This window comes from Ovis canadensis, chromosome 25, assembly GCF_042477335.2.
Source record: "Ovis canadensis isolate MfBH-ARS-UI-01 breed Bighorn chromosome 25, ARS-UI_OviCan_v2, whole genome shotgun sequence".
In the NCBI taxonomy this organism is placed as follows: domain Eukaryota; kingdom Metazoa; phylum Chordata; class Mammalia; order Artiodactyla; family Bovidae; genus Ovis; species Ovis canadensis.
Window position 1 is genome coordinate 61,287,839 of NC_091269.1, and position 22,939 is coordinate 61,310,777.

General features: G+C 44.1%; 1 protein-coding gene across 8 annotated transcripts; it reads right to left on the reverse strand.

Moving 5' to 3' along the window:
• Positions 1 to 504: 504 nt before the first annotated feature.
• NCOA4 (nuclear receptor coactivator 4) lies at positions 505 to 22,584 on the reverse strand. 8 transcript variants are annotated; one of them, XM_069572298.1, is made up of 10 exons: positions 22,318 to 22,584; positions 8,296 to 8,450; positions 6,937 to 7,077; positions 6,668 to 6,756; positions 6,260 to 6,368; positions 5,617 to 5,706; positions 4,940 to 5,083; positions 2,955 to 3,974; positions 2,394 to 2,534; positions 505 to 2,053 (listed from the first exon to the last, which is right to left on the reverse strand). In XM_069572298.1, exons 2-10 carry the CDS (start codon positions 8,434 to 8,436, stop codon positions 2,048 to 2,050), a joined length of 1,881 nt encoding a protein of 626 aa, XP_069428399.1. In that variant the 5' UTR covers positions 8,437 to 8,450; positions 22,318 to 22,584; the 3' UTR covers positions 505 to 2,047. The 8 variants fall into 8 exon arrangements, with proteins under 8 accessions (XP_069428399.1, XP_069428395.1, XP_069428404.1 ...); XM_069572294.1 differs by having other exon boundaries at positions 4,940 to 5,086; positions 22,318 to 22,463; XM_069572303.1 differs by having other exon boundaries at positions 22,321 to 22,445.
• Between the last annotated feature and the right edge of the window lie 355 nt (positions 22,585 to 22,939).

Below are 22,939 nucleotides of genomic sequence, written 5' to 3' on the forward strand. Positions count from 1 at the left end.
AACAGCCTCAAGATATCTCAGGTTAACTATTATACCGTCACTGTACTGTGCTAAAACATTCCTAACTCAATCTCACTGGAGACGATGAGAGAGATGGCATAGACAGAGCTGGAAGTTTCTAAGGGAGCCCTGGGAACGCAGCAGAAAGGGGGGACAAGTTATGTGATTTCTGAGTTTGTTTTCTCATTATGAAATGAAATTAACCAAATAATGCACTCTAGGTCACACACATACGTAATAAACAACTGGTGGCTATTATGATTACAGAGAAGGTGAAGTAGAGCCTTTCTGAACACATCTAGCTAGCAGGAATTTGGCAGAAAACCAGAAGACAACAGCAGATAGTAATAACATACCTGTTTGCTAATTCAGGAGTGATAAAACAGCATTTTAAGTGAATATAAGAACTTTTTATGTTCAAGTGTTTCTCAGCTGTGCTTGTAACCAAAGGATACCACATTCATATAATTTTGTGACAAGATGTTTTACAAACACACAGGACAATTATATGGGTGTTACGCTTTTAATGAATGGAGGCAGATACAAAATGCATCAATGCAAAAGAATGGTTTAGATACTCAGCATAGTGATTAATGTTAATTTAGGGAGACACAGCCTGTTAAACCTCAACTACAGTTTCCTGCAACCTAAGATAATGGAGAAGCTGCTTAAGTTTTTACCCACCACCTTTAAAGTTCTAAATGGTATCTGGAAGAACTAAAAAGTAACAGGCTCCTTTCAGCTGTGGTTAAGAACTCTCGTGAAGCTGTATGGCAGTGACACTGGGTGGGACTGTGATGTTTCCCCAAAGGGGCTTTCCAGATGACCACATCACAGACTTTACAGGTATTTCTAATAGGCAAGTTGAGTGGCTTGATAGTTTAAAAGTGGAAAGCAGCTAAGATGTCTCATTTTAGAGAATTTTAAAACATGGTATAAATACCACCTCGCCTACAGAGAAACTTTTTAAAGCACGGACATAACTTTAAGGATACTAAGGAAACATTGATAGTTTTCATAAAGCTTCAATAAACACCCCAAGGCACAAGTGTTCAAAACTTCCTATTCACTAAAATGTCACTGCATTACACTTTTATTAGAGGTATAGGTATGCTATGCTTGCAGTGAGCAGACGTTTAATTTATGCCTAGTTAAAAGCACCAGGTGTCAAGTTCAGCTTCCATTTACACAGGATGCACCAATAACACTTAGGATAGTGAACAGTTCAAGTACATTTCCAACATAGTTTGCTTTTTGATTAGTCAGCACTGGGGCTCTGCTGCCTGTAGTTCTTCAGAATATTTTGGAAGAGACGAGAACTACTCTGAACATAGTCTTCAAGCAGTATGGAGCCCTTCCGAAAGAGAAGTTCTTTCACAATAACATTTAGAGAAGGAAATACAGACAGATCTTGCAAAATCTGAATGTCTTTCCAAAGAAGAAATGTAGAATCTGGCACCTAAGCTAAAATGTTTTGTAATAAATGTCAAAAATTGCCAAGACTTTCAATATGTGTTTTGGTAAGAAAAAACCACTATATTGGCAAGGTTAATGATGTAAAATGCAATAGAATATTAATTAAATAGAAAATTCACCATTAATGGAAGAAAACCCAGGATAAGGGAAGCATCCAAAGACTGCCAATTGAAAGGTAATTTTACTAGCTTTAGAATACATCAACACACTTTGATTATAGAACTATTTCATTTTCAAAACTACAGTGTTTTAATGTACTTCTAATAACCACCCAATCTAAGGAGCCATGGAGGCTTATGAGAAAGACCTACCCACTAAGATGCATTTCTAGCATAGGGGTGAATTAATACTTCTGTAAGAAAGAACCTGAATCACCTCAGCATCAACAAATCACCTTTTTCTTTTCCACAGTAATTCATAATTTGATGACTAATTTCTCTTCACTAGTTCGAGACTGGGGAGGAAAGGAACTACATCAGACCCAGAGACAATGATTTCGCAAGCCACAGTCACTCAGCTCATGGATTTGTGATAATCTGCAGAAAATTTGATTGACTAGTACTCGATTCCTTCACATCTGTAAAAAAAAGTCCACATAAAAAGTCACTTCACTGTAAGATTAAAAGCAAATGTCTTCCCACTTTAAAGCTCTCATTTCTCAATAAGCTATTAGAAACCACACAGGCTCCAAAAATTCTGACAGCTACATCATCTGGAAAGGTTACTTTCAAGTATGTCCCAGTTATTTCATGGAGCAAGTTCAAGTGAAACACGAAGTTTCTATGATCTCTTTTCCCACCTCACCTAATACACAAACCACTAACAGAAATACAGTTTGGTGAGCAAACTGAATTCATACATAAGACAAGCCATAAGCAGCTAGAGCTGCAGCATTTGCACTAGCGGCATATACCGACCTGTAGAGGAGTTCGATACAACCACTGTTCTTTATCAACTTTGAGCTGCATACAGGCAAAGAGATCGCAAACTGCTGGGAGGCCGTACCGGTCCGGGGGAAAGCTGTGCTCCTCCTGTAGGGGTGAGCTGAGTAACACTTCCTGCAACAAGACAGAGGGTGGGTTGCTCCATGACAGCTGGGAGGCGTGATGCCAACAAGTCATCTTCCAGTCTAGTGTCTATAAAAAGTGATGCGAACGCTGGGCGTGCTGGTAACAGAGCAAAGTGACAACTATTTTCTCTGCCCCTAATTTTTCCATAAACTGCAATAAAATAGGCCAGATGCGGATTTGGGGCATAGAAAATACAAGCTTCAGTATGAATAATCATTAAGTGTTCCATTCCGTTGCTAACATGGCCCCAAAATTAATACTTAAGCTGCATTTAACAGTTAAGATAGTTAAGGATCTGGTCCATTTATTTGCAAGGTTTGGGATTAAGAAAATGCAAGGTTTGGGATTAAGAAAATAAAAATCTACTGAATATACTTCAAGTGGTGCTTTTTTAATGTCTTGGCTCACCTTGGCCTTCTTTCGAAGTAGCCACTTGTCCTCTCCTGAGGATAACTGGCTAAGATTTCCTGTCTTCTTTCCTGGCAAGACCCAGTCAGCTGTGTTAAAGGGACACCAGGCAGTGGCCAAGGGGCTTGTAGGCTTTTGTTTGCCAGCCCTGTCCTCAGTAAGAGGCACTTCCTTGTTGGGACATCCTTCTTTGTGTGAGGGGGTCATGAGCCACTCTGACAAGGGAGTGTCCCTTATGACTTGGAAGGAATCAGCGATTCTAGAAGCCCTTGCCTTGGGTGCCTTAGCTTGCTCTGCTGCCTCTCTTCTGGATGGAGAGAGCCACATGTCCAGGGAATCTTTACGTTTCTCAGGTCCAGGCTTTGGTTCCACAGGCATACCATTTTTATCCTTTCCTTCTTTCTTCAGAAGCCATTTACACAGAGCTTCCTTCTCACAATTTTCATCACATACACACTCTGCAAAACTTGTACAGGGCTCATTGGCTTTGCAGACCTCCTCTACTTTATATGGGTCTTGATGGTTCTGGACAAGCCAATCCTCAATAGTCAGGCTGGGAGTGGACAAGGGTTTCTTGGCCTCCAAGTGGTCGTTGAGGCATTTCAGACTGCCCAGGTTCTCAATCTCCACACCTTTGGGCTGGTTACCCTGACAACAGGTACAGGAATCGGACCTGACAAGCCAATCATTCACATTGTAGGACTCCTGGAACACCTGGAACAAGAGCTTAAACTTCTCACTGGTGGTTTCACAGCCGCCATTCTCGGGCTTCTCAAGCTTATAGGATTCCTGGGGAGTTACCAGCCAGTCAGAAAGATCCATCTCATCTTGATCAAGAGGCTCTGTATCTTCAACCACTTCGATTTCCACGGAGTAAGAACTGGCAGTAGAACAGCTGTTAGACCTTTGGTAGCTTGGTTTTTCAGAAACTTCTTGTTGCTGACTCTTGTGGAGCCAGTTTTCCAAACCCTTTAGGTTGCCCCAGACTTTATTCAAGAAACTGCAGGCTCTAGCAGACGTCTACACAAAAAATACACAATATTACTTTGCTAGAATATTATGACTGCCTTGAAATTCAATGATAAGAGTTCTACTTATATTTACCACACTACAAAATGTTTCTAAGTTTAAGTATACATAGCCAAAAGACATGGGATTTCTGTGAGATATTAAAATACATAATTATATTAAAACTTAAATTTTCTGCAGTTTAAAAAGCAAACTAGGAGAAAGCATTTATAGCACATCTTGTAGAAAAGAGACAAGTATTTTCTACATGTGCATTTATGAATAAAGACCAAAATGAGTCATAATATGATTAGAGAAGTCATCAAAGTTAGCTAATAAAAATGAAAAATACTCAATCTCCTTAGTAACCTAAGAAACTCAAAAAGTAAAATTATTCTTTTGTGTTAAATTCAGAGAAAAACTTGTAAATGACTGCCACTGTTAGAGATGTTTAGGGAAGAAGGTATATAAACTGGTATGGACTTTCTGGAAACCCAAACTGACAGTGTGTACTGAAAGCCTTAAAGGGTCTGCAGAACTATAGAATGCAATTTCTAAGAATTCATTCCTAAAGAACTAATCAAGAATGCATAGAAATGATTATCTCCTGGACACGCAAAAGAAATTTATTTATATTCAGAAAACCTGAAGTTTTAGCCCATCAATGAAATACTATATACTATGAGGGATTTTATGGAAGAAATTAAGTGACAGATATTCATGCACGTATATGTAGCATAAACGAAATGTTACAGTGGTAGTTTCTGCACACGGGGGTATGAGCTTGTATTTCTTTATATAGTTTTTTCCTAAGCTTTTTCTCTACAGTGAAGAGGTTGTCACTATTGTAATAAAATGTTATCTTTAAAATATATGTTTCCCAGACTAGAACTAAAAACCAAAGACATGCTGTCAGTTAGTAACTAACCCCATCTATTACATCATCTATCTCAGAACCAACAGGGGCAGCAACACACCTGACTGTTCTCCACGGTCTGCTTCTGGCTGAGCCAGTCCTGGAGATTGGTGCTGGGCAGGTAAGGAGCCTGGTGACTGACGGCAGGTTTGCTTCCAAGGAGCCATTCACTGAGAGGGACAGCTGTGGCGCTGGATGCCGACTTCTGCTAATCACACAATACTTTGCTGCTTAACAACACAATGTCAAATGCAGCAGAAAGTTTGCCAGAAAAACAGGAGACCCAAGCTCTTTAATCTTGGCCCAGTGCTGACCCTGCACAAGTCAAATGATTCCCCTAAGCCTCCATTTTCACAATTACAAATCAAAGAGTACAGCTGGAAATCAGCTTCTCAACTCAAAACTTTTAGGATGCTATATTCACACTTCTCACACTGCCTTCAGAAGTAAATGATCAAGAGAAGGATCCCTAAGAGAACCAACCCAATCATAGAGCTAATGATAATTTCTTATGAACTAACTGATAACAATTACTTTCTTACAGAACACGTCTAAAACCTCTAAATTTCTGACATTCAGTCTCAAGGGAAGCGTTTAACTGTATAAACTCATTTATTACCATTTGTGCCTTTTTACAAATAAATGATAGCAAAAAAAAAAAAAAAGTGATATAATCAAAACCCCAAAGAAATACAAGCCAAATAATACTCAGTTACCAGAAACAAAATGACATTTTACCTGCTCTGGCAATGGGATGTAGCCTCTCTTCTCCAAGAAGGACCCAATGCTTGATGAGCTAGCATGAGCCACCAGGTGCTCAGGAATTTGCTATAAGATAAAAAGCAAATCAGTTGTGTTTACTAATGTTATGCTTTCAGACCAAAAAAGTGAACTTGTAATCCCTAAATTCCAAAAGTACTAAGCAAAGTGTTACAGTTCACGAGAATAAATCTTCCTCACACTAGATTCAGTGACCTACGAAGTAGTTATAGAATCTGAGAATTCTCTATCTACCACATAACTACCTTCACAGAAGAAACCTTCACCAGAGCTGGTGGTACTACAACTACTAACAAGACCCAAATGAGACGACATCTGACTCTATACAGACCATTCAAGCCATAAATTTCCTAAGAAATAAGTCAAAGGTATTTAGAGGAACAAAGAGGAATTCCAGAGACAATCAACCAGTCAATAATACATTCCAAGCACTACCAGCCTAAGGCTCTATAAATGCAATCAGAATATTGAGTTTCTAAAGCTTACCAAATTCTCAAGAAAGTCCCTTTTCATAGTGACAATGTGCTATTTTTAAGACCATGTGACGGGCCATAGACCTGAGAAGCTCACTATGAACCTTCTGAGACGAACATTTACTTACAATGGTCTTGAGAGACCCAAATGTGGTGATTGCCTGGCGCAGGGCAGTTATGTCGGCTTCAAAGAATAAAGCAGTTGAATCTTCAGGTTTGAGGGTCAGACTGCCCAATCTGGAGAAAAAAGTAAACAAAATCTGGCTATTTTAAAGAAATATCTATTTCAAATTCATCCAAAATAAAAACCAAATTGTGAGTTATTTGAAGTTTGGTTGAGTAACTCAGCCAAAGATAGATGACTTAACCATGTACCACCAAGTATGATACTAAATATTTAAAGCAAGATGATATTATCAAACAAACGTTAAGTTTAACACTAAGTTAAATCCAAGTCATGCAAAGAGTTACAAAGTGACTTTTTAATACACCAAAGTCAAAGGGCCAAAATCAAAACACACAAGAAGGGTCTTTACCTCTCCAGGCAAGCTGAGACTTGATTGGCTAGGTCTTTGTTTTGGGTGCACTCCAGCTGATGAATAAGACAATTGAACTGGCCCAGCAACTAGAAGAAAAATGAAATCATAGAGCCACAATGATACGAAAAGCACCAAGTGTATCCAAGCTAACAAACAGCAAACAGCACTTGAGATTAGGTTTTTATCTGATCTGTATTAGTGCTTCGTGACAGGAAAGACAGTCTCTGGAGACCAGAAGCCGTCTTATGGCCTTGCAGTCGTCTTACCCAGTAGAGCTGTTGGGCCTGCTGCTGAAGCGTCTCCTCTTTAAGCTGATAGATGAGGTCTACCTGTTCATACAGCCACACCTCACGGCTTCGAAGGCATTCCAGGTGGCGACTTATGCAGCTGTGAATCTGGGCTTTGACCTAGGAAACATAAATATGTTAGCTTCACCAAAGAACAATGTTTCCCACAGAATGGTAAGGTTCCTAAATTTCTGGGGGTCACAAATCCTCTGATTATCCAATGATGACATGTATGGAGTATCTCCCCAGAAAAATGCACGCACTGAAAATTTTGCCTGTAATTTCAGGGTTGAGTGTCCCAAAGCCCACCCATGGAAGAATCAAAGCCCCGTGGACCCAGTTTAAGATTTTCAGTCATAAAAGCATCTTTAAGCTCTAAAACCCTCAATACTCCTCCTTCTAAGAGGATAAGGTTTATTTTGGGTGTCCTAAAGGAGTCAAAAGAAAATACAAGGATATGTCATGTAATACTGATTCCCCTATGTTTTCCACATAATTTGAAAACCTATAGTTTTACAAAATCATCAGTGGAATAAGACAAGAATGTAACTAGCTAGCCCTTATCCCTTTTCTCACCCTATGAAGAAGCAACACATTTATAGCAGGCCAATTTAGTGACGAGACGAACCACTACGTGTCAACAGCCAGAGGACTATAAGGGTAGACAGTTTACATAAAATTATTAGCTAAATGTTTCTGGAAGTATCAACAGGGATGCAAAAGAGAGATGAATATAAAAATCCTATGGAAGAAAATCTTAATGGCTATAAATTATCCATGAGAATCCACATAAGGAACTGTATTTCAAAACACCTTTTTCTGTATAGTAAAATAGTATTTCGGTCATGTAATACTTGGTCTACCAATTCACCAACAGAATGCTGTTAGGCCAACAAAAGGAACGGATTTCACCTTGGCCTGCTCTTAACAACTGACTCATTTACAGAGCCGTGCCACGCCAGCACCAGATTAAAAGACGGCAGGGGCTGCGCAAGTGCCATTCTGTGTGCACCAGGAGCCCAAGCGGCCAGTTCAACGAGCTGACCTCATTCCTTTCGCGGCTTTTCAGCAGATGGCGGTGCTCGGCACAGCCACCACACAGAGCAGCCAGCGGAAACGCAGGCTAAGGTGGATTCTGTAAGGTGGTACAAGAATCTCTAGATTCTTCTAACATCTGCTCCATTCTCCCTCTGGAATCAAAGGCACCAACATTTCAGGCAGATGATGCAAGGCCTGGGATAAAACCTTTCTGGTTTGGAGAAGCCAATCCCTTGGCTATGCTCTAACTAGACCTGTGCTAAGAGTTCAGACAAGGGGAAAGAAAAGCACACGCCGCACCTCTCGCAAGTTATCTTTGATCTGCTGCTCAGCCCGGAGAACTCCACCAATAGCAAGCTCCAAGTCCCTTCGCGCATCACAGCACCTCGAAAGGGGCTCTCCATTAGCGGGGCAGCCGCTCTGGTCCCGTGAGACACTCATTCCGCACCTTGTTCCTTTAAAAGAAAAAAGATCCAATTTGCACTATAATTACAACCACACACCTTGCAGTCATTCCCCCAAATGATCATCCAGCCAACTCCCAGTTACTATTCATGACTACTTAACATCACTTCCAACACAGGACCTGGCACACAGCATCCCCTTAATAAATGTAACTTGTCTATCCGCCGCACCCACCCCACCCCCACCGCTACTGTTGTCCTGCCCTATCTATCCTGGATAAATCTAAAATCAGAGACGGTTTCTAAATACTGAGAAAAAGGAGGCCATGATCACAGTAGCCCAGCATGGATTCACTAACCCCTGTGAATCCGTAGGCTTAGATGGATCCCAGGTAATTTTTTTTACTTAGAATCCAAAGTCACTTCCTTCTTGGGTAGTTTTACTAAACTGACCCGTCCAAGCAATGCTGTAGACATATTTGGACAACAGTAAGACCCGTGACAAGGCTGTATACTACCTTTGTGGACAAAGTAAACACAGGCGAAACAGGACAACTAAACTGAATCATAAAATTATGTTTTACAAAGTACTCAAAGGATAATGGATTAAAACCAGTATGCTAAATTTTTAGAGGTATGCCCCTGTTTTCCCTGATTACTCAACAGTTTTCTCTAATTGCCAGGATGAAAACACATAAGAGATTAAAGCTGGAGATAACAGGGGGCTGTGACAAGAACAGATTTCAAGACACTCTCTACAGAGCTGTTAAACCTTGTAAAACAAAATGCAGCCTTTGTTTTTGCTTGAATGGGGGAGGACAAAATGGAAAACAATGTTTTTCAAAAATGGAGATTTAAATTTATTTTTTATTGAAGGACAATTGCTTTACAGAATTTTTTCTGTCAAACCTCAACATTAATCAGCCACAGGTATACATAAAACCCCTCCCTTTTGAAGCTCCCTCCCATCTCCCTCCTCATCCCACCCCTCTAGGTTGATACAGAGCCCCTGTTTGAATTTCCTGAGCCATACAGCAAATTCCCCTTGGCTATCTATTTTCCATATGGTAATGTAACTTTCCCTGTTACTCTTCCCATCCATCTCACCCCATCCATCTCACCCTCTCCTTCCCTCTCCTCATGTCCATAGATCTAATCTCTATGTCTGTTTCTCCACGGCTGCCCTGTAAATAAATTCTTCAGTACCGTTTTTCTAGACTTCCATATATATGCCTTAGGATACAGTATTTATAAAAGAATGGGGATTTTTAATTGAAAGCAAGCTTTATATGAGTTAGCAGTACACTGGATCTCAAGGAAAAAATTACTTACTATATGACTACATTTACCGAAAGCCTAACATTCGCCACAGGACTAATCTGTTCCACATTTATTAGACTACTTTTGAAATTTCCCTCTGAATAACAAACTTCAGAAACAGGCATTTAGGAAAAAAAGAAAAAAGAAAGGGGCCTCAAAACCATGAAAAATTTCTCCAGGAAGAGAGGCTGTGTAGTCTAGGTAAGAGAAGTTTCTGGGACAATAAGATTACTATTCTGGAATATTTGGAGACCTGTCAAATAGAATTAGACTTGTTCAGAATGACCCAAAAGGAGTAGAGAAGGATTAATTGCAGATATCTGAGGCAACATATAAAAGAAATTTCCTAATAATCCTAAAGGAAAAGACCTTTGCAGAGAAGCCAGCCAGCTTTCAGGGGAACAGCAGTCTACCCAGTGCTGCTGCTGCTGCTAAGTCGCTTCAGTCGTGTCCGACTCTGTGCGACCCCACAGAAGGCAGCCCACCAGGCTCCCCCGTCTCTGGGATTCTGCAGGCAAGAACACTGGAGTGGGTTGCCATCTCCTTCTCCAATGCATAAAGTGAAAAGTCAATGTGAAGTCGCTCAGTCGTGTCTGACTCTCAGCGACCCCATGGGCTGCAGCCTACCAGGCTCCTCCGTCCATGGGATTTTCCAGGCAAGAGTACTGGAGTGGGGTGCCATCACCTTCTCCGAGTCCTGCAAATGGCTGACAATTCACGTGAGGCGCAAGGAACTTGGCCTATGCTGCATCTTCAGGCTGAAGTTTAGGGCCAGGTGGCTAACTCGCTAGAATCTAAGAAAAGCCAAATGCAGTGAGATTCCCCATCCTCAGAGACAAGACAACGGGAGGAAGAAATTCAGTGGAATTACTCCTGACCAAGAGCTAGATTCACTAAAAATAGCAGAAAGATTCAGGAAATTTTCTAACTTCCCCCTGCTATTTTGTTGCCACAGTCTAGTTCCCTATAATCAACTCTGAAAAAGGAAGGGCTTCATTAACTAGATTCGACAGGAATCCCCTTGGAGATTTTTTTACCCCTTAAAACATGACTTTGCTACCTTCATTTTCACTGTAAGCTGCCCTGTTTAAACACACCCCTTAGTGTACACTCAGAGCACGCAGTAGGAACCCGCAAAACGTGGGTAAAATGCTGGCTCACAGTTGGAGAGCAGAACGTCACCTCACCACCACAAGTTGCTTCACTTTGCAAGTAAGTTACACGAAAGCATGTTCAGCTCTCAAATATATTAAACGACTTTCACCTGTGCCTCACTTCCCACTTTAAGTTCCTCACCATTTGTGTGGCATGCCACAATGCCTGGCGCAGTGTACATTTTAAGCAATAACAGTAAATTAAACAGTGTTAAAAAACTCCATAGCTCTAGACCATGTGGGAAACAAATTCAAACGCATACAATGTAGAAAAGTAGGTCTTCTCAAAGCAATCACAAATACTGCACTCTGCCTACCAAGAACAGAATATAGCAGAAACACACAAATTGGACTGTCCCCTTATTAGCTATGGATACAAATTAGGATGAGATTTCAAAGTCACAAAACTGATTCTTTGCCACATATTTACCCATCTTGTTTTCAAAATAAAAGGAGCCTTATCCTTCAGAACAGTCACCTGGTTAGAGTAAGGGTCTTTAAGAACCTGCTTCATCCTCTTACACCCAGCCCAGGGACGTCTGTCCCTCTGCTGCCCTTGGCTCTGACCCTCCTCCTTCCTCTGGCACAGTCACGGGGTGGTCAGCTGCCATAGCCTAGATCCCGAGAAAGAAGCTGTGCACGTCCGTCTTCTTGTCCTGCAGTGAGGGGGAAACCCTCGGAGCTGAAATCAAGAACTCTACCCGACACGTGAATTCTAACCACAGTAAAGTGAAGCCAGTCCTGAACTGCCACATTCAGACACTTGTTTGAGTTATCTAAGTCCATACCAGTCAATTTCAACACTTTGTTTGTTTCAGGTTGGAGAGCCAGTGTAGCAAGTGTGATGCTGAAGAGATTACTCTGAGGCCTGAGAAACCGGAATTCCAGTTACATCTGCAACCTTGAGACCCGTGAGCTAGTTACTTAACTTCTCTGGGCCACAATTTCCTCTAGAAAAACGGAGACAACAGTAGCTTTTAATACCAAGTGCTGCAGTAAAGATAAACAGATAATATCTGCCTACAGGCGCTTAACCCAAGCCCTGCACACTGCACTTTTTTACGTTTGGTTGCTTCTGTAATTAGGTTTAGCTGAGTTACAGGGACCTTCGGAATCTCTGCCTTTGGACTATAGAAAGCAGCACGGAAACTAGAAAAGGCTCTGAAGTGACAAAGCTCTGACTCAGAATCAATTAGCCATCAGTTAATGCTATGACCTTGAATTGTCTGCCCTTTTTGAACCTAATGTTCTAATTAGCAAGTGAAGAGAACAAGATCTACCACAGAGACTTGGTGGCCAGGGTGTGGTACCTGTATAGCTCTCCATCTTCTCTCTCACTATATAACAGAGCAAACCCTCTAATATATTAATATACTAAGTATACACACACTTTTCTGCCTACTACCTTCAAAAGAGGATTGACTTAAAAAAAAAAAAGTATTGCCTTAAACGTGTGGGGTGGTTTTGTTTGAGACAAGTTAAAAGTTTAAGTGCTTTCTAAAGCTTCCCTTCCCCTAGGATTTCTGTTCAAGGTTTTGGGGGAGGAAAGAGATCAAGCAAGAAATACACACATTCCTCACATAAATAAAGCTCCTGGAAAAACATACTTTCCTCAAAGCCGGCTCTGCCCACTCGGGCAGCCCACTAGGCCCTCCTGCTGCCGGAGAGCCCCCACCCCCACACCACCCCTTTCCCCTCAAGCGCCTCCCCTCAAGCACTTCCCCGGCGGCTCAGCTGGTAAAGAGTCTGCGACTCGGGAGACCTGGGCTGGATCCCTGGGCTGGGAAGAGCCCCTGGAGAAGGGAAAGGCTGCCCACTCCAGTGTTCTGGCCTGGAGAATTCCACGGACTGTATGGAGTGGAATGACTCTATGACTCGCAAAAAGTCAGACACGACTGAGCAACTTTCATTTTCTTTCCTCAAAGGAGAGTTCCACAAACTGTATGTGCCATATTTGCACAATACTCTGCACAAATCTAGTTATGAAATCCAAAGGACAGGCAACAATAATTGAGCAACGAAACCGCAAATGAAGCTAAGTCCTTGTCATATGGTTCAGCCATAAAATTCCCAAAGAGCTATAACCCTCTTGTGGCCAACACTATCCACAACTGGAAGTCAGAAGACTCTCGGGCGTCTCTGTGACGCTGCTCTCATTGCACTGATGATGCCACGGAGACCCAGCGAGCTTGAACAGCCCATCTGCAGGGCCACCACAGCCGCAACGTGGAGAGCCGGGTTCAGAGCCAGAGCTCCCAGGGTCAAGGCCTGGGTTCTCTCCTGGCCAGTTTGCTCTTCCTTTAGCGCGTCGCCCATATATTCTTTTTATTTGCCAACAGGAGGTTAAAGTCAACATTCCAATGCGTTACTCCTGGAACAACTTCCATTAAGAATCTCAGTCCATTCATAATCCTCAAAACAATTTTTCATAGCCTTCTTCCTTAGATAATGCTCACAAAAATAAACAGCACGTCATGACAGGCTCAGAATAACGAAAACACTTCCAAGCACGAAAGACAGGAGCAAGAGCCCTGGGCTCTGACCTCACACCTCACAAAAACTCTGCATCCTCTGTCCAAACGACGGCTTGTATCATTTCTAACTGCACCTTCCAGGTCTCGCTGTTTGACTCCTTCCCAAACTGCTCTCCTCTCCAAACAAGATGTCCATTTTTCATTTATATTCCTAGCATCTAAATCATTGCTAAAAGACCCATAAGGTACTTATTATCTTCTATGAATTACTAAATTAGAATACTGATGGTCCATTTGGTTATCTCTGATGAGACAGCACATATCCGAATATTTGTACAAATTTTCAAGAAAAAAATTACACTAATAGTCCACATGCAATTTTACCCTGACACATTCCTTAATGGGTTCTTTCTTCCGTCAGTTTTTAAAACTAAAGGTTTTTTTAGTATCACAAATCATTAACTCAAAGGTTATATATACGTATCTCATCCTAGCCCACAGTTTCTGAAATTCAGGATGATTCTGTTAATTTTTTAAAGCGTGTAAGCAAAGGTTAACGCCTGAAGAAACGCACAAAATAAGGGATAATAAATGCACGACAACACATTTTAGGCTCACTTAACAGTTGAGGCCGTACTGCGTTCAGGTCTACCTTTATACATGTAACTATAAGCAGCCAATCCCTGCACATCAACTTTCCCAAGCAGTGACTGAGAACGAACCACAATATTAGCCATCACCCTCTAATGCCAAGTACGGCATTTCTAGTTCAAAAGCAACAGTGACACACGCGCCTCTCCAGGCTCCCCAACACTTTCTAGGAGCACAGCTGCCCCAAGAAGCCTGCGTCTGGTCCTCCTGGGAAGCCGCAGCCGCGCGTCCACTCTGTTTCAGAGCAGGTACCGGTACCGCTCAGTACGCATGCGCACAGCAGGGCCCATGCCCGGCCCGCCCAGGGGAGGCCATCCGCAGGGCTCCCGCCGCGGCCCTGGGCTGCCGGACATACCTCCTCTCCAGCTAGGCCCCGGCGCGCGAGCTGCCCAGCAAGCAGGACACTGCTTTATCCGGGACCGGGTGAGAAAGGCCCCTGGGCCCGCAGAGAGCGCCCCGCCCCGCCAGCGCCTGCGGCAGCGCCCCGCGGGCGGGCGGGAGCGCGCACGTCGGCCGCGGGGCGGGGCCGGAGGCTCCGCCCACTCGGGGCCCCCAGGTCCCCCCGCGGCCCGAGGACCCCCACGCCCACCCCCGTCTCCCTCAAGACTCTCGGTTCCGAGCCGCTTGGGCGCCGCCGCCACTGGCCACTCCGGGCAAAGCCAGCCCGCAGAGCCTCGAGGGACACCAGGGGCTCCTCTCCAGCCTTTCCGCGGCCCACCTGCTCCTGCGTCTAGCCTCTGTGTCCACCCTGATCCACACCCCAAAGCGTCAAGACGTCCAAGGATTTTGCTGCTAATCACAAAGAAATACCAAACGCGGGTCAGTAAGGTTTCCGAAGTTGTCGGAGTTCTGGCAGTAGTTCGTGACTCTCCCTGAGATCACCGCCGCCAGCCTAGCTGAGGCTCAGGTCTCGGCTTCTGCTTCAGGCTCTGCCATTTCCTCACATCTGTGACACTCCTCTACCTGTATCCCGGTGTCCCTCTGACTCTCAAACACACTCCCACATGGCCTCATCCCAGTTATGCATTTAATGCTCATGGATGCTTTTCATTCAACAAACTGAGTGAGCACCAGCCAGATGGCAAGCTCTATTCCAGGTGCTGGGATACAGTAGTGAAATAAAAGCCCTACCTGGAGAGGCAGTAACACGGAGTAGTTACCAGAATGAACTCTGGAGCTGCACCATTTGGGTGCAAAACCTGGCTCTGTCATTGAGATGCTGTGTAACCTTAGGCAAGTCACTTAACCAATCTACGCCTCAGTTTCCCCATCTGTAAAATGAGGACGATAATAATGGGTCAACTCAATGAGAATTATACGAATTGGTATATAAAAAATGTTTAGGACAGTACCTGGCCCCCATAAGTACTTCCTGCCTGATGATTGTCATGCTCATGGTACTCTAGTTTGATGCCATTTTCCCTGAAAATAATCCTTATAGCCTGCATATCCAATCAGGCCAAAGACAAAATTCTATACAACCTTGTCACACTTTTTAAATCAATTTTTTTTGTGAAATACTAATTCTTATCAGGCTGTATAACTTATATGCAGAGTATATCATGCGAAATGCCAGGCTGGATGAAGCACAAGCTGGAATCAAGACTGCCAGGAGAAATATCAAGACCTCAGATATTCAGATGACACCACCCTTATGGCAGAAAGTATAGAGGAACTAAAGAGCCTCTTGATGAAAGTGGAGGAGGAGAGAGAAAAAGCTGGCTTAAAACTCAACATTCAAAAAACTAAGATCATGGCATCTGGTCCCATCATTTCATGGTAAATAGAGGGGGAAACAATGGAAACAGAGATAGACTTTATTTTCTTGGGCTCCAAAATCACTGCAGATGGTGATTGCAGCCATGAAATTAAAAGACGCTTACTCCTTGGAAGAAAAGCTATGACCAACCTAGACAGCATACTAAAAAGCAGAGATATTAGTTTGTCAACAAAGGACCGTCTAGTCAAAGCTATGGTTTTTCCAATAGTCACATATGGATGTGAGAGTTGGACTGTGAAGAAAGCTGAGCGCTGAAGACTTGATGCTTTTGAACTGTGGTGCTGGAGAAGACTCCTGTGAGTTCCTTGGACTGCAAGGAGATCCAACCAGTCCATCCTAAAGGAAATCAGTGCTGAATATTCACTGGAAGGACTGATGCTGAAGCTGAAACTCCAATACTTTGGCCACCTGATGTGAAGAACTAACTCTTGGAAAAGACCCTGATGCTGGGAAAGATTGAAGGCAGGAGGAGAAGGGGGTGACAGAGGATGAGATGGTTGGATGGCATCACCGACTCGATGGACATGAGTCTGAGCAAGCTCCAGGAGTTGGTGATGGACAGGGAAGCCTGGTGTGCTGCAGTCCCTGGGGTCGCAAAGAGTCGGACATGACTGAGAGACTGAACTGACTGACTCATCTATGCATCGGAAGCTACTTTCATGACAGTTAAGAGCAGAGTGAAACCACTTGACAAAAAGCAGAGGCCAGTGAACACGGAAGACTAGAAACCTCAGTTAAGCGTCCCTCAGATGGACGTGCCTGCTTCATCTGCGAGGCACAGTTTCTGGGGTCCCATGTCAGTCATTCACTACGAAAATTAGTGAGAAAACAATTTCTGTCTTAATTCAAAATATCTTCATTGGGTAGCATATTTTGTGAAGATACAAATAAAGCTAGACATACCTCTGAATGATGAAAGTTAAAATTTGATAGCCCTTTGTACTTTAAGTCAGTGGCTAGAAAGAAGCAATTCTCTGTATTTTATAGCAACTCTCTGTAAAAATATGACTAATGTCAAGAACTTTCATCTCTCTTATATGCCCCTAAAAATAGTTACAAAATGAATACAACAGGAAATTTGTTGACCACCACCTGTATAACCAGTGGTCTCTATGCCCTCTCTACCAGATCCTGACCAATGCCTGCTCTCCTTCACTTGAACTGAGCTACACAGTCACTGAGAGTCAGTGTTATTCTATTTATGACAGCTTTAATTGTTACTATGATGAAGTGACTAAAGAGTATACAAATATAAAAACTGGAGGGAGAAAAAACTCATAAAAATCTAAACAAATTCTGCATTCAGACATTGCAGGTAGCTTTTTACTCCCTTAAGCTTTGTTATTTGCCCTTGCGTATTTATGAAATATTTAGGTTCTAAAGGGGAAAAAGTCATGAGACATTTTACCTCTCTTCTGTTTCAAGATTCCCTCACCATCTCCCAACAGGAGAACCGTCTATTTCCTAGCAGATTAGTAGATCATCTCACTTAAAGAGCATAAACTGCAACCGTCAATGGCTCCCCGCCTGCCTACAGGATAAAGTCCGAATTTTTCTAATAAAGCTTGGAGTCTTCTGACTTCAGCCTGACTCTCCTGCTATCTCCCCAGAGCAGCCCCCACCCCGTGATCTTCTGGACAGCAGTTTCTGAACCTGGCCGGTTCCTCGCGTCCAGTCTGGCTCTCCCAGCTCTCTCTGCCAGCAATGCCAGACCTCTCCCCTCTCCCTACCTGTCTGCTTTTCTGACTATACTTAAATCAGAAAAGCACAGTCACCACTATTAAACCTTTTCTAACCAAGCATCCCATTTCTCAATAGTTTTAACCTATAGAGGCTTCCCTGGTGGCTCAGATGGTAAAGAATCTGCCTGCAATGCAGGAGGCCCAGGTTCAATCTCTGGGTTGGGAAGATCCCCTGGAGAAGGGAATGGCAGCCCACTCCAGTGTTCCTGCCTGGAGAATCCCACGGACAGAGGAGTCCATGGGGTCGCAGAGAGTCAGGCACGAGTGAATGGCTAACATGCACACAGAGCTAGCTGCTGCCTCCTCTGGGCCGGGTGTAATGCGAGTAAGTTGCCACTCTGACACCTCTAACACACGTCCTTGCTGCTGCATGTCTGCCTCCTTAGTCTGAGGTCCTGAGAGCAGGGCCAGGCATTGCTGGCCTGGCGTCAGCATCACGGCGCTACCAAGCCCCCTTCACATTCCGTGTGCTCTCTGAGCTGACCTAGAGAATGGTGTCCCTGGAGCTGTGCAGTGCTTCAACCCTCAACTCAACAGAGGCTCCACACTTATTTGATAAATGGATGGATGACTACATGAGAAACGAATGCTCAGTTTCAGACCAGCCAGGGGAAGTGTGGTATAGTTCTGCTTTAAACAGAAGCAGTCAACTTGATGTCCCATTCAGAAAGGTTTTTCAGAAGTGGAGATGTTTCTACCACAACTGTTACTTTCTGTTTGCTTTCAAACAAGACAAAACTAGCAAGGATATTGCTACTGAAACTATGCTTCCAGGCTAGGCTCTGATGTAAAGTGCCTTTCCCAATGCCAGAACCTACCATCAAAGCCCAACTATGCAGACTCACAAGCACTAGCTGATGCATGAGTTGAAGGGGAAGCAGTAACTGCGCTTACAGCCATCTCTGGGTTTTTTCCCTGATTTTACAGAAATTCCACCCACATCCCAGAGGTCTGGTAAGCTTTCAGAACTAGGGCTGTACTCTATCTTCAACTTGAAACTTCTTGCCATAATATAGGAAAAGATATTATTTATCTATCATCACAGTAATAATTTATCCCTAATTTTATATGGTAAATATCTTGTGGTTTTCTTGACAGAGACAAGCAAATGATAAAATACTTTCCCTCCTCTGAAGCCTAGAGGTCTAGAAATAATGCCAAACTAAAACTCAAAATATACCCAAGATCATTTTCTTATCAAATCTGTAATTGTTCAAGCATTGAAAGACTTAACTTCCTGTCTATGACCAACTGACAAGAAAAAACTTTTTACCCTATTTTGCCTGTCACCCACTCCTCCACTGAACCGAACTGTCATGTCTCTAGAGGACCCCAGACAATGCTAGCTAAAAGGAACATTCAGCCCCAAACGTACCCTCAGCCTCAAAACAGATTACCCTGATGTCATCGCATAATCAAGCCAAGTAAAATCAGGGGTGACAAGAGAATCAGGGAGGATGTCAGAGTCTAATCAGGGAGACTGAGAGAGTCTGAACGAAGCATTCATGCAGAAGCTTGTTGTTGTTGTTTTAAAGGGACCCTCAAGATAACCTTTGCTGACTTGCCAGTGAATCTACCTAATTCAAAGAGTAAGGATGACATGCCAGGATTCCAGGTAATGGTCGACTAGGAGGGAAGTTCACAAACTGACTGTAATGTCAGGATTTAGCAAGCGAAGAAGACAAGCTGAGAAGGACCATATGGCTGCTCCTCTAACTGACAAGGACAGAAACACTACTAAAACAATTCACCAGAGCAGAAGGGGTCAACCCGGCCCCTTATCAGCTCAGGCCACCTGCACTGCTTGCCTCCTCTGTGTGCAACAATGTGTTTACACAGACCTATGCTGAAGACAAAAGCCAACATAAAAACTGAGAGCAAAATTTTAAGAGGGCCAAAGTGTGGCAAAAAGACTAGTAAAACTGCCACAGCAGTCTATGGTTCCTTCATGAAACGGAACTTAATCCTGTACTTACACACTGGCTTGTCCCTTTTAACAATCACTGAAGACTTGCAAGCTAACTAGTACATATACAGAGACCCTGAATTCCCTGACTTCAGTAACACTCAGAAAACGCTCTCTGGTCTAGCAACACATGCCACTGTGTATCCTTCACAGAGACGCGTCTTGATTCTCTGAGACTGGGCATACTGTTTTGGAAAGAGTCAAAGATTAATCCATGTAATCATTAATATGTGTATGGCAAACATGTACTGTAATGATTATAAAGTAACACATTCGCAGATGTAACTAATATATGATACAGCATTTAGAATAGTTTCTGATCACTTCTGATAAGAGAATGAGTGTGCTAATACAGGAAGACTTTTTTTGTAGTTTTTTCATCAATTACGTAAGTCACCCTCATCTGTCTCCAGGATTCCTGCAGAACCCTCCTTACTGCTGCCCACTTCTGCCCTCCTGGGAGCCCGCTCAGCCCTGCCACAATGGCCTCTTTGCCGCTCCTCCCGCATACCCGGAATGCCTCCGGGCACTTGCATTTTCCTCCAGATCTCTGTGCCTGCCCCTCTCCCTAGTGTCATCTTCCTCGTTGTCCTATATACAATAAGTCTGCCTTCCACACACTTCCCCTTAACATGTTTTAACACCATCTCCACAGCATGTGTCACAGGCTGACACGGAGAAGCCGTTTGTTTTCTGATCCCACTTCAGAAATCACAGAAGGAATGCAGACTTCGTACACTCGGCGCAGACGGAGGCTGGCCTTCGCTCACTGTTAGAGGCGCTCAGCAAGCCGCTGCTGGAGGAACGGATTCAGGAAGTATTCGATATACCTATGAGGCAAGACTTTCTTTTTAAACACAGCATCTCATTTAGTCCTCACAAAACTTTAAGGTACCTACATATTACAAATACAGTTTTTAAAACAGGGAAACTACGGCTTGACAAGGTCAGATGTATTACCTACAGTCACAGGCTTCCAAGTAAAAGAACCAAGATTTAATCCAAGATCTGAGCCTGTGTTCTCTAACCACACAATGGATGGTGAACGGACCATTTAAGTGTTAAGACTGTACTGTTATTTTCTTACTCATTCTACAAAGATTTACTGTCTACACTGACACATACTGTGATAGTCCCTAGGGACACAATGGCAAACGTGGCATCTAGGGGGAAATTTGTGACACTGAGTCACCAAAAACTAAAAAAATAAGAAAACTTTGAAACCAGAGACCGCGATTTAGAAGTGCAGCAGTCACCGCAATGACTGCTCTAAATGCCTTCAAGTATGCTAAGACTTACTCTGGGAGGGAAATTATCATAAAATTCTAGCAAGAAGCTAGTGGGGGAGGAATCTGTATCAGAATCACCTATACAGTTTTATGAAACCCCTACAGAGGCTCCTGAGATTCTGGCACAGCTAAACTGACTTTAAGTAAAATGGTGGTGGGGAAGGGAGTCCGATCTAATTCTTAAAATAAGATATCTCCTCCCTCTTTGAGAATCACATCTTCCTTTCCCTACATGGCTCACCATGCTTCTCCACTTTTAAAATACCTATTTGCCCAAAATAAGGTAATTGGAGAAGTGAATTTTAACACAAACACATTATCATAAAACTTGAGGATTCTCCCTAGGAACCCAAGAACAGAAAAGGAGGGAGAAATAAAGTGTAAGCTAAGTCACCCTGCTAGACTTGACCTATGTCATCTCACTTAGCAAATCTGCAAACTAGCAGGCCTTCAAAGAGCAAAACAAGTGACCTGCCTCAAGGTCCACGCACCCACTCCCAACTCCACTGCAGCATTTGAGTGAGTCTTCCTCAAAGACTCCGAAAACGTCACACTAGTACCCCCGTGCAGAGATGAGTCAACTATGATGAACTGCCCCATCCCCATCCAGAAGTAACTCAACAGTCCCTACAACTAGGCGTCCATATTACCAAGCGGGTACAGGCAACAGTTATGGCACAATGAGCCTCAGCCTGCTTAGAAATCAACACAGAACAGTACGATGAGAAGGCTCTGCCTCTGGGGTCAAGTATTACTCTCTGCCTTCTGCCATTCTTGATCTCCCCATCCCCTGTCATACCACGTGGCACTTAAGCCTATTCACACGATTACTGTTCCTGCCCCGATTATTTAGTTCCATGAAAATAAGGACTATGCCCATATTTTTTTCCAGTGTCATATCCTCAACACCCTGAACATACAGGTGCTAAATTAAACAACTGTTGGTGGAGTGAAGCAATGGGCTAAGCAGCCTCGCTCTTCTCATGTGTAAAAAGGAGATAAGGGAGCTACCTCTCAGGATTCTGGAGAGAATTACAAGCACTTTACCGTAAGTCACGGCGGGTTGGCGGGTAGAGGGCCGAAAAAAATTGCAATCTGTCTGTTTCCACCCAACAGGCTAGGAATGTATTTACTCTGGGGCCGTTCGGGAAAACAGGCCCCTCCTCGCTCCAAAAGACTTCGGCCAGAGCGAGCAAAAGCTTGGAGCTGTCACCCCCAGGGCTGGGGGCAAGGCGGAAGGGCAGGCTGGCGTTGGTGGTTCCCGGGCCAAGTGCGTCCAAGGACGAAGGACAGGCTGGGCAGGAAGAAAGAGGTGACCCCTGAGGCCGAAAGTCGCGGGCCAGAGAGAGGAGGGCAAGCCCAGGCCGGCGGGCAGGGAGAAGGTCGCGCTCCGGGCAGGCAAGTAGAGGGAGAGGCTGGCCTCCAAAAGCAGGCCCAGACAAGCCCGGGCCAGGCCGAGAAACGGCCACGACGCCCCAGAGCCTCCCGCGGCGTGAGAGCGGAAGGAGGCACGCCCGCCCCGCTGGCCGCTCCGGTTCTTACCACCTCCGAGTGTCGCTCTGGGCGTGCAGAAGAGACCTTCACCGCGCCGCCGCCGGCCAGACACACGCCGAGGGCCCAGAGGTACAGTTCCCGCGAGAACGCAGCCTTCCTCCCACGCCTCACACCTCGCGTTTGACAGTCTCGCGAGATCTCAAGTCGGGGTCAGCCCAAGGCTCTCGCCTGCCCCCCAGAGGGATCAGAGTGCAGGTGCACAAGTCTTCCTGCTCCCCAGACCAGTCTCTTTGCCAGTTTAACGCTGCTGCTGCTAAGTCGCTCCAGTCGGGTCCGACTCTGTGTGACCCCATAGACGGCAGCCCACCAGGCTCCCCCGTCCCTGGGATTCTCCAGGCAAGAACACTGGAGTGGGTTGCCATTTCCTTCTCCAATGCATGAAAGTGAAAAGTGAAAGTGAAGTCGCTTAGTCGTGCCCAGCTCTTTGCGACCCCATGGACTGCAGCCCACCAGGCTCCTCTGCCCATGGGATTTTCCAGGCAAGAGTGCTGGAGTGGGTGCCGTTGCCTTCTCCTCACTATCTGACTGCAAAGCATTCGTCTGCTTGTACCATATCACACACCACACAATTGTCTACACTCCGCATTCCACCGCTCTGTTCGCACCGCCA

Bases quoted from the DNA above. Each gene is read 5' to 3' on its own strand.
- NCOA4 (XM_069572294.1), bottom strand. From the start codon at position 8,436: ATGAGTGTCTCACGGGACCAGAGCGGCTGCCCCGCTAATGGAGAGCCC. The intron at 6,757-6,936 runs GTAAGACGACTG...TTTTTCTTCTAG, and splicing joins AGGCCCAACAGCTCTACTGG to TTGCTGGGCCAGTTCAATTG. The intron at 3,975-4,939 runs GTGTGTTGCTGC...TTTTTTGTGTAG, and splicing joins AGACCGTGGAGAACAGTCAG to ACGTCTGCTAGAGCCTGCAG.